The sequence below is a fragment of the Ylistrum balloti genome, unplaced genomic scaffold, assembly GCF_031769215.1.
Source record: "Ylistrum balloti isolate Yb309-2 unplaced genomic scaffold, AGI_CSIRO_Ybal_v1 Utg371136, whole genome shotgun sequence".
In the NCBI taxonomy this organism is placed as follows: Eukaryota; Metazoa; Mollusca; class Bivalvia; order Pectinida; family Pectinidae; genus Ylistrum; species Ylistrum balloti.
This window is the reverse complement of record NW_026782623.1, coordinates 12,243-29,641: the sequence shown is the minus strand read 5'-3', so window position 1 is coordinate 29,641 and position 17,399 is coordinate 12,243. Positions and strand designations below refer to the sequence as shown.

At 33.8% G+C, this 17,399-nt stretch overlaps 1 protein-coding gene across 1 annotated transcript in view; it reads right to left on the bottom strand.

Moving 5' to 3' along the window:
* LOC132561010 (acyl-protein thioesterase 1-like) overlaps positions 1-15,729 on the bottom strand; it is a 28,348-nt gene extending 12,619 nt beyond the window's left edge. The window contains exon 1 of the mRNA XM_060225727.1: positions 15,521-15,729. Coding sequence (XP_060081710.1) covers positions 15,521-15,706 — 186 coding nt within the window. The 5' untranslated portion in view covers positions 15,707-15,729. The remainder of the gene's footprint in view (positions 1-15,520) is intronic.
* Between the last annotated feature and the right edge of the window lie 1,670 nt (positions 15,730-17,399).

The following is a 17,399-nucleotide window of genomic DNA, read 5'->3' as shown; positions in this document are numbered from 1 at the left end:
GCAAATTGTTATTCATTGCATTGATCAAAACTATAAAATTCTGCTGCAAGATTTTGTACAAAAATGGTAACACATGTACAACAAAACAGGAAACATTGTATCACTGCTCCTGCAACTCAGTGGAATGGATACATTGGTGGAATGTCACAATGAAAATTAAAGGACGAGTTGTCTCTACAACCTGGTGCCAGTATATCTATATTTTGTTGCTGAGGTATACCCACATAAGTTGATTATAAAGGGAGACAACTATGGAGAAACAGAAGATAAAACTTGGAGATAATAGTAAATGATGTAGGGTATGTGTATGTTATACACAACAGATTGACTGCCCCGCCAATTCTAGTCACGCATTTAACAAAAGATGCGTTAAGACTATTGACTCATGACTTCAGCCTTTATTTGTTGTCCATCAATTCACCATCAGAGTCTGTAATACAATAAGAGAGATTCAATGATGTGGCCAATAGTTACATATCAGAAAATCAATATGACAAATAAGACACTGCTTTTCTGAAGACTGATGTTTTAGCTTTGCGGACTCAAGACCAGAGGTTGATGGAATAAAGGCTTGATAGAATTCTTTGATGGTGATGATGTTCTGTCACATAAACAGTGGCAAGATAAAGACCAACAGGGAATTTCTCACTCCACACCGTACAAGTGTCATGTCTGCTGTGTCCATGGCATGTACACCTCAACCAAGATCTTTAGTCTAGTACACCTTTCACATGTACACCTCAACCAAGATCTCTAGTCTACTACACCTTCCACATGTACACCTCAACCAATATCTTAAGTCTAGTAAACCTTTTTTAAGTACATGTACACCTCACCAAGACCTACAGTTTAGTAAACCTTTTTTAAGTACATGTACACCTCACCAAGACCTAAAGTTTAGTAAACCTTTTTTAAGTACATATACACCTCACCAAGACCTACAGTTTAGTAAACCTTTTTTAAGTACATGTACACCTCACCAAGACCTAAAGTTTAGTAAACCTTTTTTATGTACATATACACCTCACCAAGACCTACAGTTTAGTAAACCTTTTTTATGTACATATACACCTCACCAAGACCTAAAGTTCAATAAACCTCCTACATGTACATCTCCACCTCACCAACAGTCTCCTGAACTTCTTACAGCTTCTATAATTATCAAATGAATGAAATTCTTTCATATATCACTAGGAGACAGTTTAGTAGACTTACTCAAAATAGTTTAACCAACTATTTTAGTAACTTTACCACAAACGGCAGGTCTTCTGAAGGAAGCAGTATAACTCACTTGTATACATTTGGTGTACAGTAAAATCCAATTGTAATAATATAACAAAGTATAATTATATGTATCAGTAATTAATGCCTCTTTAGTTAACAAGGGGCCAAAATAATAGATTATCAGACATTTCAACCTTGTGTCGTTCCTTGACTGTTTTTGATTTTTCCCAAGGAAATCAAAATCATAGGTTGTCCTATGTTGCTATGTCCTTGGGTTAAACACTTTACATCAATTGTTTTGACAGCATGTGGCGGGCCCCCCACATGTTGTTCAGTAAGGTAGTCAACAGCCACAAGAAGACAGTCCCAAAATGGCTGTTAAAGGGGTGATGAACCTAGAAACAAAACTCTGCATGCAGGCACAATGGGTCTACATGGTATGTTTGTCAATGGAGATGTTACTTGTAGGTGTTACACACACTCTCTAGCACTATTCGACAGGTATATGGTAGTCTATAGCATGAATACACTTGAAAGCATTTTCTATGAGACTTTTTATGGTCTAATGAAACACAAGTGTCCTCCATTTTAGACTTCAGTATTGATTTTAGACAAAAGTGGATGCATTTGTACTCTCAATCCCCATCAATGTACAATACATGGTGACCTGGTACATAACTGTGTTCCATTATACTATAATAATGGCACCAAACAGGTCTCAGGAATACATTATTTGCTTGCGTTTAGATCCAGCTTTATGGCTTTATTTCTACATAAAAAAATTCCTTGTCTGAATGCAGTACAGATCCACAGCAGAGGGCTAATCAAGAAAGGAAAGGAAGCAACAGCACAATCATTGTATAAGGAATTGAGAGCAATATTATAACCGAAAAAGAGTTACTAATAATCAGATATTAAGGATTTGAAAAAAAAAAAAAAAAAAAAACCAGAAAGATTAATGTTAACTACATATAAGGCAATAGCAGTAATTGAGTTTTTACCAAGTTTACCCCCAGGAGAAGATTCCAATTCTAAGCTGAGGTTTTGCAGAGGTTAGATGGTAAAATATCTCCTCTGTATCTGGTATATCTGAATACAAGTGCATCTTGTATAATCAGTCTGTTATGTTTGGTAGGTTTCTCACCCTGTGACAAACCCACGGTGGAGGTGGAGTCTCCTTGTAATAGCTGGTAGCTACCTTACTGAACAAGACACAGGAGGCTCACCACATGCCATTCAGAAAAAGTTCAGTAAAGTAACTTGCCTAAGGGCAAATCAACGACAGCAAAGACTATTTCATTTTTCATATTCCTGAGAAACAAGAAGAGATAAAGAAGAAAATTTTTAACCATGCACCTCATATCTTCACCTAAATGTTACATGGGCCAACTCTACAGACTGAGCTATCATGGCACTTTTCCTTGAATGAAAGTGTGAACATTTCTACCTGACTGGGAAGAATTAATGTTGGTACCCTTAATTAGGAGAAATCAATTGGACAAAGCAACTAAAAATAAACATATCTGAATAATACAAGAGTACACATGAAATTGACCAATGCTCCCCAAAAACAGCTTTATTAGACACAAAATTAAGTATATTGCACATTCCCTTAGTATGAACAATGTATACACCAAGTTTCATAATTTTAAGCTTAATGCCTGCAAAACTATGTCATAACACAAAATTTTAAATAAGGATAATAAATGTATGAGGGGTCACTGGCTCTGACTTTATGACACTGCATCTTGCTTTTGTATGATTGATGTATACATAAAGTTTCAATATCCTTGTTTAAATGCAGGCAAATTAATGCTCTGGATAAGAATTTTTTAACCAAAGGCAATAACTCTATAATTGAGTGGTAGAGGTCCCTGAATTTGGTACACTGCACATTATCCTAGTATGGTATATGTATCCATGCACCAATTTTCATGACCCTTGCTAAACTGTGGACAAAGTTTTGCTCCAGACATGCAAGGACAGATGAAAAGACAAGACAGTGACTATATGCTCTCCCGTGAAAATTTTTGGGCTGCATAAAAACAACCCTATAATGAAACAACACTACTTTTTACTTGACGGTCATACAGAATACTAAAAATATCATTGTTCTGGCCTATGGGATTTCATTTCCTTGACAAGAGTTCCACTTCCTGGTTTCCTCTTCCTCTTATCTGAGTGGCTCAATAGATATAATCTCTGTGAAAAAGTTAGGAAATAGTAAAGACAGTTACATATGTAGTTTGCAAGGTGACTTTCATGCTTTGCTTGGTTGCTAATACACTGACAAAGAGAAAACTCCCTAGAGCAAACTCAGGACATTGGCATGGGATGTTGAATGGAACAAGTAACTTCAATAGGATTTTTTCTGAAAATTATTGTTCATGTATATAATGTATATAATGGATAACAGATTCATATGAGTTATATCATTGTTACTGCTGAACGTCTACACATTTTTTTCCCTTTTTATTGACTAGAAGCTTGACTTCCTTTTTGATATATTTCATATTCTTTCATCTTCTTCAATATATTTATTATATATTTTATACTAAGTATCAGTAAATTACAAACACCTAGGAAAATATATTGTGACCAGTACCTGTGCTTTAACATAAAGCTGATATAGTATTACAATAGAAAAGACAGTAAAAATGGAATAATCATAGTCTCAGTGTTACCTGAGTGTTCTGGCTAATCAAAACAATACTCTCAAAGAATGATTCCATTACACATTCTCTAATTGAAATTCTAGAATCTCATACAAACACCTGTAAGCTTCATCTTCCATTAACTGAACAAATAGCATCAATAATAGCTGCAGACATAATTAGATTTAGTGTAAATGGATTACTGCGAAAGATAGAAGTCAAACAACAAAAGTGTCATCAACATCTAATAACAGAAAGCAATCGTTCTGGTATTCATTATTGTAATACTTCATACTAATAATGATTGAAGACCTAATGATTCCATTAAAGTTAGAAATAGTTTATATGCTAATTAAAAAGTTATATTGGTATCCTCTTTCTATAAATAACAGGTGATAATTAAGATATAATTAGTGAATGAATGGAGGAGTTGTTTAGTTAAACTGGATACTACACAAGAATAATTTAGAGTAGTTATTATGGTTTGGCTGGTAGTCCCTATCTTTCCACGTCCAATCAATAAATCAAACCTTATAGATGAAGTGCAAGATTGTTATCACTGCACCTGACTATCCTAAATAAAGTATCTAGGGTTACCAACCTTAGTTAATAATACACTGTACACCATAAAGATATGTTACACAGATGTATTTTAAAGTGACAATAAACCTATAATATACATGTCGAAGAAGCCAAGCATAAGAACAGAGCTCAAAGATTCAGCCAATTCTATTTCCTGGGTTGAAGGGAGCATTCAGCCATTAACCAAAGATTGCTTCCCTCCAACCTCATTATTGATTGCTGGTGTAATACAATAAATTTCCAGTCTTGCTGGAAGTCAAGAGTCCATATGTGTCTCAGGAAAAAGCCATCAGTAGTATACTAACTACATGAACATGGCACATTACTGTTTACAAAAAAACTTCCAAACTTTCATACAACTCTCTATAATATTGCTGGCAATAAATTTCTGTAAATCTCTTTAACCAGGTTAAATCAACTGCTTGTAATTGTTGAATAATTCATATAGTTGAGTACAGCTCTGATAGATTTGTAACATTACAATGGTTTATCACCATACTATGATAGCAAGTCCATGCTTATATGTTCAAACTATGATTTATATATCAATGATATATCATACAACATTCTATAATTTAGTATATGATATTCAGATATATACATTTATACAGATTCACACAACTGTACCTTACCGGTAATTTGTCTATTGAAGGACATCCCTACAAATCATCAAAATTAAATGTTACACTAAAATTTTAAAGATTCTAGAAATATCAACATATGTTTTTCTTAATATATCATTACTGTAGCATTTTTTCTTATTTTGATTCTTCCAAAAATTTTATAGATAGATCTTCATTGACTTTTTAATGGTCGAATTCAAAATTCATAACTTATTTAAACATTAACTGAGTCAAGCTTGTCTATGCCTTCCCTTTGATATATCTAAAGCAATTACGTTTAATGCCAATCGTATCCCATTAACGTGTACAGTATGTCATGAAAAGTTAGTGAATATAATAATTTTCTTTTCACAAATTATTTTTACATGTGTTGATATGACAAATCTTTGTTATGTACACATATATTCATATTTAGATTGCTTACTTCCAAATTCAAAATTTTTGTAATTTTACAAAGTTCTAAAGCAAAACATTTATTTATTAATGGCAGGTTTTATTTCATCCTTGAAACCAGTAAAATTAACAATCTTTGCAGTACAGTATCTAATGTCTTGCTCTTCTGGAACACCTGGTCTTATTCTCTTCATACTTTTCAGTCATCTCTGTGCAAATCTTTCTTGTTTGGATTCCGTTGACAAGTTAGAATTTTCTTGTTATTTTTATACTTTATTGATACTAGCCATTCCAAATTACTCGGGTTATGTCTCATATACCACAGAGAAGTAGATTTCTAACCATGGCATCTAGTTGTCTTCAATCACCTTTGTTTATGGAATTTGTGGCTACAGGAATCTGATGCAGATACTGGTCATGTTGTTGTCTTGACAATTCTGAGATAAAACTGAAAAGTATTTCTGGTCAATAGTGATAAGAAGGATGTCAATGTTGGCTTTATACGGGTGGTGCCATGTTGGTGGCTGAAATCTTCACAAACATATAAATCAAATTATATAAATTCCATAACATGAAATATTTATGTACATAAGTTGGTTCTTCAAACATCCTGTTTTATTTTACTATGATATGCAATCACGGAACCTACAGTTCTAGAGATTAAAATCTAATTTCTGTCAGAGAAGCCTTCCGGTAATGGAATAATGCTTTTTGTATAGATAAGTTCCATTTAGTTGCTCCATGTTTTGATATGTATGTAAGCTATATGCTTGATGATTGGTGGTCATGTTGATATTTTTCTGCTGACAGATGACAACAAACAGAACATGTTGTAAAATAGTCTTATGACAAAGTTCAGAGTTAACCAATCAGAATTGTTGGAAGTCAGAGACACAAATCAAAAATATAATGAGTTGACAGGAACCAAATACTTACTTCAGCTACACCTTTTCACACTGAATTTCAGTTCAATATCTCTATTTACCAATGGGTACACGAGCTGAAACCACATTATGACAGAATGACCATCAATACTATATATTTTTGCAATTTCATGGTAATCATGATGGGAATATACAAATGCATTAAGATACAGAAGGTCTTCTAATGGTGCCAAAAAAAAGAACTTTTATCTATGGCAAAATTAATTACCTTTAGAAAGTAAGCAGTTTAGATGCTCCCATATTTAATCATTGTAATGTTGATGTAAGCACCTGTCCTTAGCTAATGGGATGTTAAGCAACAGAAAACTACATGTGAAGTCTGATGTTGCTCCATCTGCTGTTTATTGTTGTTTGAACTGTTACAACTATAGGCCCATACCTTCTATGTTATTGACAACACATGCCCTTCATTTCAGTAATCATTACAACACTGATTCATGATAATTAATTCATAATTACATTAAAAGAAATTGACAAGAAAAACATATGTGTGTATATGTGACATATGCAGGCATAGAAATGCCATTTATTGCCCAGCAACACATTCCTGGTGGGGCATGAAAATCTCTGATTCCATTCGCCAGTTTCACTTATTTCAATTGAGAAAATTTTTTAGGAAAACATTTTCAACATTAGAGAGTACTATAATAATCAATCTTGTATAAGTTGAACCTTGAACCTGTTATGAAATAATCAACTAATGACACAATCTAATTAACTGAGTTAAATGAACATTAGCCACTTAGAAATAATTCAAATACATGTACAACAATAAAATAAACTGACATGAACATAAAAAGGTTTATTTCCAAAAACTTATTTTCATTCAAATACAATCGCCTGCCATCTCCAGTAGAAGATTGTCGATGCTACTTATTAGATTAATGCAAAACGAAAATAAAAAACTAAAAACAAACAAGAACCTTCAATAGTTTCCCTTAGTTTCTTCTTCACAAATATGGACATCAATCTTACCCTCTGATCTGAACTAGAAAAATCCTAAAATTGAAACCTGAAGATAAAACTTTAAAACAGTTACATTTTAAAACTTTGCATTAACTATATTGAACAAACAATTACTTAAAGATTTGTGTGTTTGTTCTGTTTATCACCCCATGTACAACCAGGGACATTTTGAGGCTAGGTCTCCTTGTAGTATGGCTACATCACTGAACAACATTCCAAAAGCCTGCAACATGCCATCCAAAGCATTTCAATTTGGTACCTTAAATATCTATATATTGATGAAAAAGAACATGACATGAAACCAGTTATCTCCAGGTCAAATCCTTATTTGTGATTTTCCTCATACATGTATTTCAATGTATTTTTACATGAGTCACATACATTTGTAATCATGTTTTGTTGAATGAAGAATCATGATTCTAATCACGTATGACAGCTGACAGAAGCATACTTGATCTTGTACATTTTTTGATAAAATGTTATATTTTATTAGTTTCTAAAAAACAGAACATATATTTTTGAACTTGCATTAATATAGAATTTAAGATTAACTACATCTTTAACGAGCCATAGTAATAAATCAGAACTTTTAAATCAACCCATATAATTAAAACAAATATTAGATGTTTTTCCATTTTCATCTCCCAGCTTTGAAATCTTTAACACTCTGGGACATTAGCTGGTGAAAATTTAGAATAAATGAGTAAATACAATCAGTGATATGTAACAAGGCCCTTCTAATAAACCTCCACAGCTCCCTCAAGTGACCCCCATTAGATCTGTATGCTACAGCTTTCTGTTGAAACTAAAAGCCACCGATAAATCAATTAAATCAATCAGAAAAAATGGTTGAACCATGCAATCAATTTGATCAACCCAAGTGGCATAGTATCAGTGTCAGCATCTGGGTTTTATCTGGTAAACTATGGAAAAGATTGCAAAAAAGAATTTGATTTGGTGAGTTTGCAAACCACATATAACAACATAACAATGTTAACAATGCTATCTGTCTTGTAACAAGTTTTCTCTACCAGGAATAGACCACTTATATAAGATACTTTTGAATATCAAATCACGAATATGAAACAAAGTTTAATTATATTCTATATACACTGTGTATGCACAGATGACACAAGGAACATTAAAATGAGTAAAGCTAAAGCAAGCTAGAGAACAACCCATAATGAATCTCAGTCACTGGAGACAGATACAGATCACCAATACTGTATATATCACACACTGGAGACAGACACAGATCACCAATACTGTATATATCACACACTGGAGACAGACACAGATCACCAATACTGTATATATCACACACTGGAGACAGACACAGATCACCAATACTGTATATATCACACACTGGAGACAGACACAGATCACCAATACTGTATATATCACACACTGGAGACAGACACAGATCACCAATACTGTATATATCACACACTGGAGACAGACACAGATCACAAATACTGTATATATCAGACACTTGAGACAGACACAGATCACCAATACTGTATATATCACACACTGGAGACAGACACAGATCACCAATACTGTATATATCAGACACTGGAGACAGACACAGATCACCAATACTGTATATATCACACACTGGAGACAGACACAGATCACCAATACTGTATATATCACACACTGGAGACAGACACAGATCACCAATACTGTATATATCACACACTGGAGACAGACACAGATCACCAATACTGTATATATCACACACTGGAGACAGACACAGATCACCAACACTGTATATATCAGTCACTGGAGACAGACACATATCACCAATACTGTATATATCACACACTGGAGACAGACACAGATCACCAATACTGTATATATCACACACTGGAGACAGACACAGATCACAAATACTGTATATATCAGACACTGGAGATAGACACAGATCACCAATACTGTATATATCAGACACTGGAGACAGACACAGATCACCAATACTGTATATATCACACACTGGAGACAGACACAGATCACCAATACTGTATATATCACACACTGGAGACAGACACAGATCACCAATACTGTATATATCACACACTGGAGACAGACACAGATCACCAACACTGTATATATCAGTCACTGGAGACAGACACATATCACCAACACTGTATATATCAGACACTGGAGACAGACACAGATCACCAATACTGTATATATCAGACACTGGAGACAGACACAGATCACCAATACTGTATATATCACACACTGGAGACAGACACAGATCACCAATACTGTATATATCACACACTGGAGACAGACACAGATCACCAATACTGTATATATCACACACTGGAGACAGACACAGATCACCAATACTGTATATATCACACACTGGAGACAGACACAGATCACCAATACTGTATATATCACACACTGGAGACAGACACAGATCACCAATACTGTATATATCAGACACTGGAGACAGACACAGATCACCAATACTGTATATATCACACACTGGAGACAGACACAGATCACCAATACTGTATATATCAGACACTGGAGACAGACACAGATTACCAATACTGTATATATCAGACACTGGAGACAGAATTAACATACCACCAATACAGTACATATCAGACACTGGAGACAGAATCAACATACCACCAATACAGTATATATCGAGCACCAGTGACTGATACATTCACAAAACACAATCATGGTATTGTATCAGCTTATAAGGCAATAATGTCAGAAACATCCACAGACTACCATAAAAGTATAATTTTCAGGTACTGGGTGTCAGAAAGTATTTTGTAAATATTTACAATTGTCACTCTCAAAAATGAATGATTTTCAAGAAATTGCAACCATTTCAGTTCTTTCCCATGAGCTTATATACCATAGGACTGTTTTATTACATAGCAATGTATATAAGGCACTGCCATACTGGTTATAAAAGCAATTTTCTGTGATACTTGTGCAATATGTGTATTTCCTCTTTGGTTAACATTTGCCTGATTTCAGTTGCTAGCTATACAGTATGATGCTCTAGTAGCTTTGTTGCACTAAGTCTGTTTTCCTCGACTAATCCTTTAGTAATTGTTATCTTATTAATTCAAGAACAAATAATACTAGAAATTTGGCCATATACAACTGTATTATCACAACACAATATTATTTACATCAAAACAAATATTAATACATAATGATCATTGAATGGTACAGGTATAAATGATTGTTAGCATGGATTTTAGCTTTAAAAAATCCATAAAATACCTTTGTTTTATGAATACAGAAAACAGAATAGGTATCAATCATATTAGAAAAATGATTCTACAGAAAACCAATATCTCATGAGGTGTGTTCTCCAGTGATAAGGCAAAGTAATTTCCCCACATCATGTATTATGGTTAGGCTGCTAGCATGTAACTGAAAGCTAAATTAGACAAAGGCTTTCACTAGGAGAACTCTCTCGATATTTCTTCCAAAATTTCTTCCAAATTCTACAAATGGAGACAATTATAAACTTTGTACATTGAAAGACAAACATAAACCTGTGCTGATAATCAAACGCTATTCTTGATAGGGTGTCAATCAGTCTTTAATTTTAGATAATAATCACATTGTTAATCATGTTATGTACACCATCCATGAAGATTCTACCAAAAAATTATTCATTTTTTAATCATGACTAATTTTAAGCAAGAGGAAAGAATTGTCTATCTCCATACCTATATAAAGATTGTTTCTTTTGCTTTCCACCTTTCAACGCTAAATTTTGTAAAATTACTCCAGATAAAAATGGAATCAATGTAGCTAGGTACAAAAAATTTGGTTCCCGACTAATTCTAAAATATTTGTTTTTTAAGATGATTTTCTTGCTCTCTTGGTTCAATGTGATGCAATTGTACATATATACCGTATACATTGTATATGATGCTACCCCACACAGATGAGTCCACAGAGAATTAAGAGCATTTCTTACCAAGTGTATGATCTACCTAATAGGGGGTTGTGGATCTAGAGATAACGTTTACAAAGTCAATTCTCTAGTATCAATGCTTTTGTATTCATTATGCCAAAAATTTGAGTCTCTGTTCTATTCTTCACACAAGGAAGTGCTAATGATGTTGCGAAGACATAAAACATCAATTTCTGATGTGGTGAATAATGGATGATGGAGAAGAACTGCCTTGTATGATATTACTATCTAGTGTTACATGACAATAGAAAACCATTAAGTCTGATAACCAGACTCTTAAACACAACACGCCTCTCTACAGCTCTATTGCCATCTATTCATTTCTTATTCACAGAAAGCTTAAGATATGTTATATAAATATTTCAAACAAACTCAGGCAACCTTATAAATGTACTCTTAATGTACATGCTGGTAGATATCCACTCATTTCTTTGTTGGTGCCATATGCTCTCGAGAAAAAGTTTGAATTGATCAACATTTCTTTAGACGAAGTCTTCATACATACAGATATACAAACACCAAATGATACACGTCATAAGACTTAGAAGTGTTAATTTAAAAGGTTGTTTTTCAATGTTCATTGATAATGGTTTGCAAAACTTGCAAATATGTTGTCGTTTCTTATAGAAAGTTATTCCTTTTGATTTGTCAAAGGTGTTAAGATTTTTTTGGAAACATCAAGCATAATTACAAGTCAAATAAATGTCAAATCAAACCTTATCAAGGTTACCAGGACCAAAAAAGGACATAGGAACTCTGCCCTTATGAACTTGTTCTCCATAAACAAAACCATAGCACTCCGATTAGCGCCTTTCAAATTAAATCATGATGTGCAGAAGACTTATTACTTACTTCATTCATATGTTACAATCATTTAATCCAATTTAAGATACATGATTTACATTTCCATGACAATTCCACTAAAGTATAAATTCATAAAATAGCCCCAATTAAGAGATCTTAGAGGTATCCTGGCCCCACTATGGTTAGATCATTACTTGGTCTTTAATACCTGGATCTTTTCCCTTCTTTTGTTCTGCTCTTTCTTATATGAATTTGAAATTCAATTTGAGAAAGATCTACCCAGTACCTCTCAAGATATTACAATAACAATTTTTCCTGCTCAAACTCAAGATGACCACATGTCTTTGTGCTTTTGTGGTCAGCCCCAACAGCTACAAGTACAACCTGGGCCAAAGAGGAGCCTATATACAAAATCTGAGAAAATTCATCAAGTACTTCTCAAGAAACAGCAATAGCAGATTTTCATATTTAAAATAAAAGTTGGCTGCATGCCTTCCAGCCATTTTATCTTTCTGTTCTGTCCCAAAATCAAAAGGGTACAACTATTAACCATTCTGAACTTCTCCAGAGAGAGTGATAACAAGAATTGTTGAAGGACAGACAGATCCAAGACAATGGCCAAATGGCGATTTTCAACAGTGAAAGCCTTCTATCTGATGATGTGGCAAAAAGTGTTTATAATTCAAGACTGATTTTCTGGAATTTGCAGAGCTCAAGTCTATCAAGCATATCAGATACAAGAAAATATGTATCATTTTAATTGATCATTAAACTCCAAGCATGAAACTTCCAGTTCAAGCATGTTTGATCAATAGCAAAATAATATTTTTCCTTTAAAAGCTCTCATTAAAACCTTAATCACCTGGAATATTGTTGATTTAAACATTTTTATTTTCAATCGGAAGAAACTGTAAACTAATGAGAGGCAAACATGACTTTACATAGCTAGATATGTACAAGTCTCATGGTTTTCTTCTCCCCATTACTATTAAAGAGTAATTATACAATATTAAGAAATCACCTATCTATATCTTTCATAAACTACCAGTAAACTTTTTCATTTTTATCCTCATGGGGATTCAAGGGAGCATGTCAACATTGTTTATCATACTGTACAAAGTTTATCATACTTTAGATTTATAACAGCAGACTTTTCTATCAATCTTAAATTTCTCAACAAAAAAATTCAGCACAGCATTTTAAAGCCCCAATGTATGCACATTTCACTTAACATGAACAGTAGAAATAAACTATTTAATTTGATATCCTGAAAATTAACTCATCCGAGACCTACTAATGATGTTATTGCACATCTGTATAAATATAAAAGCTGCTGAAATTCATTCATTTTAAACATGCCTCAATTTACGATTGTTGCCAAACTGAAGTCAGAGAATCCTTCAGATGTTTCTATGAGAGCTTGGTATTTACTTTAAACATATATGTACATCCTATTCAGACTAACACGAAGTCCTTGAATGACTCACCTACATTCTACTTGTGATTTTGTGTCTCAAAAAACATGCAGCATGTCATCCTCGACACTAGGGATTATGATCACATTTACTCTCTGCAACCCTGGAACATGTCATGGCAAAATTGAAGGCACAACCAAATTTGTTTGATTGGTTTCAGGAGAAAATAACTGACCAATCACAAGCTGATACATTCCTTTTGATTACAAGGACTACAAAGGAGCTACACCCAAATTCATGTGACCTTGAGATTTGTTGATGTACATCAAAGGATGAAATTTGCCTTTTTTGTCTTGTCCACAAGGTGTGCACATGAAACCTTAAATTTTGCCATGACATGTTATAGAGGTGCAGAGAGCGAAAGTGATCCCCTTGAGTATCAAGGATGGCAGCATGTGTGACTGGTTACATGTTTTTTGGTGGCAGCCTTTTGAACTTCATATAACATAAGTTTGCATTTTCAGTAGGTCCTACTTCGATTAATTTTTATTTGTTTCAATATCAGTTCAGTTACCATTTCAAAATAGCACAACTTGGGATCAAAACAAAACTACATACTTGTTATGAAGTTATCAATTCTTTGCTTCATAGAAAAAAAGTGATAAAGGTAGTAGTAACAAATATTCACATTCAAAACCCAAGATGGCTATGTCAGCCATTTTGTTTTTCAGATCAATTCCAAAATGATAAAAACACATCTTGGGATTGAAGGGAGCTTACCTAAGACATTTGAAAAAAACATTCATTCAGTACTTCTCAAGCAATAGTAATAACAATGTGTAACATGTAACATGTGTAGATCTGATCTTATGTTGGTGGACTAAAAAATTTAATGATGTCACCAGAAAATGAAAAAGCAATCAGATTTCCAAACCACATACCTTCCATTTCTAATCACTAAGTTTGAGCTTGTGGTTATTTTTCAACAAAATATGAAACTACACTTAGCAACAGTTTATTCTACAGATTTTATAGTATGAACATAAGGTTTCAAAGTTCAACACATCTACAAATTTATAGATTTTACTTGTACCTACCAATATTTTGATGGAAATTATGGCACAAACTCACCTATATGACTTAACAAAACCTTGCAACACCCATGAAATTTCTCCAAAGCTATGATGAATATCATTACATAAAGAAACCATATGAAAACAAACACTTGCTCTTAGTTAAAATCAATGTCCTTCAGTAACTTTTGCAGTTTTTTATCTTTAAATGAATTATTCCACTGCCACAATCATCATATGATTCACCCATGGCAAAAAGGTGTTAAAGTGAGGTGGATTTGGCTTGCAAAACGTTGTTGTTTACATTGTCATCTGAACTTTTGCACAATACATGTGCAAATGAGACTAAAGGAGTATGCGTACAGATGTGGCTAACACAAACATGAGCTCAAACAGAGTAAGGTGGGGGGAAATGTGAGTTCATTGAGACTATTGATATTATGAGACATGTGATGTTTGAAACTTGTAGATAAAGAACAGACATTTCGATCCGTACATGTCTGCAGTATATAGGAAAATTTCTTTCCACTTTATTAGTATCGTTTGAGTGCCGACACGAGTTTGGGTAGCTTATTCTTTTCACTTGTGATATGAGTTCTGACATTCATCGACTCAGAGCCAATATTGTATTTTAAAAAGTCGATAGAATGGTATAAAACGTCAGAATAATTTTTAGTATGAATAACACAAGGCAGCTAGCACAGGGTTCGACACATGTTTAACTTGTTCGCACCCACCAGGAGGTATGGCTTCAGCGCACGGATAAATTCTTGTCTAATTGGCTGCTCTCGAAGAACAAAACAAATCACGGTCTATTATCGACTACTGGGTACATGACACTACGTCCGTGTGCCAGGGCAAATCACACTCACCGTTGCTCTGTGGGCTGCTCGGGGTCCAATCACGATTGGGGTGGCCATGCTGCTTGACGAACTGTTGCCCATGCACCAATAGCATAAAAATACGCCAATAAAAAGAACAACCGTTGAAATGAGTCCAAAAAACCTCAGCTTCTTGATACTGGATTTTCTGCTGACAGTAGTCTTGTTCTGATGCATGAAATGACTTTCCCTTCCAACTTGCCGGATGTTGTGGTTGCTCGTTCTGCCTCATATGCACATGCGCATTTCGATTTTACCCTGCCAGCTTCATTTATCGAATTAATATAATAGTTCGTGCGGAACGCAGCTGTTTTACTCATTCCGCGTTATTTTAAACGACCGTCAATTCGCCGACAATGACGAAGTCGATAACATGAAATTGCGTTTTAGTAGAGACCCTTATATGAATGTGTAAAACAATGGATTTGTGCTAAATGTTCATTTATATATATTACATACAAAAACGTTATAACGTTACATCACAGAATATAGAAACATAATGATGAAACTATATCTTTGAATAGCTCGCTAAAGGCTCACAAACTGGCAATTTTCATTATCTTTTTCATGAACATTTAACACAAAGCACAATGACGAAAACTCATGCCATACATCACATACATATTTATTTACCACTCAATTAAGGAGTTTTTACTATTATACGTTTCGCTAATTCGATAAAACAACAAAATTCCCGTAAAATTGGGAAACCTGCAAGACATTTATTAAAAATTACAGAAACCTTGATCTTATATTCGATCTACATGTAAATGTTGACCCGAAATGCAGCTAACAAGATATGGAAAATTGGGGAAATGACAAACTTAGTTTAGAATGAATCTATATATGATACTTTGTACAGATTTTTCATCAAGGACCTTTTGTCTCGTTTGTATTTAATTATGCAATTGGCGCAATAAAAAAGTATATATATACATATATTGCTTGGTGAAAACAATGTACCTCAGTACAAAAACCCGTTTCAGATCAAAGGTCATTAATTTATTGAAGGTGACAGTGCAATCATCGAAATGTCTAGCATGATTTTCTACCTGGTTGTTATAAAAGAACTTCTATTTCATATATGTTAGCATCCTCAAGAATGACAAAGCGAGATTAAGATATTCTACATTTATTAAACTGACGGATAGATATATTACACATTCTGACTACCACTGAACTCCTGTATACATTTATGAAAATAAGAAAATAACAAATACAACATACATCAAACTACCGTTGGATATTTCTATCGTTCACCGTAACCTCTAACACACAGTAGAATGTTGAGAATCTGAATATTTATACCCTAACGTTTCAAATATTTTTACCTTAGGCTTATTATCCGGATATTCAGTCCTAATGACGAACATTATTTTCGTGCGACTAACTGTTTTTTTTTTCAATTGCAGTTGGAATAATGTATGATCTTCCTGTCTTTTGATTGGCTGAGAAGTTTAACTTTGACCGAAAGGATGCTTTGCGCACTCGCTCGCGGAAATAACAACACTCTATAAGTAGTTCACGTTTTTTAAAAATTTGATTTGGATTTCGATCAATTCATAAATTTTGAGTAATGAGTTATAATATTGTAATACCATATATCGTGATTTTTTGTGCGTATTTAATTTTTGAGGACCAAGCGACCTAAAATCGCAACCAACAAAATAGCAATTTGCGTGTTTTATTTTAAGCGCATGAGTAATGGATCTACAGAGTTGACGTATCTACATGTACCTGGACACTTTCTAGTCGGGAATACGTTTATAATTAGTAAATACTACAATGTATGTCTCTTCAGTTAGATATCAGTTGGATGTTAGTACCTACAGTGGCAAGTCTGAAAAAACAACAAGAACGTTCAAACATG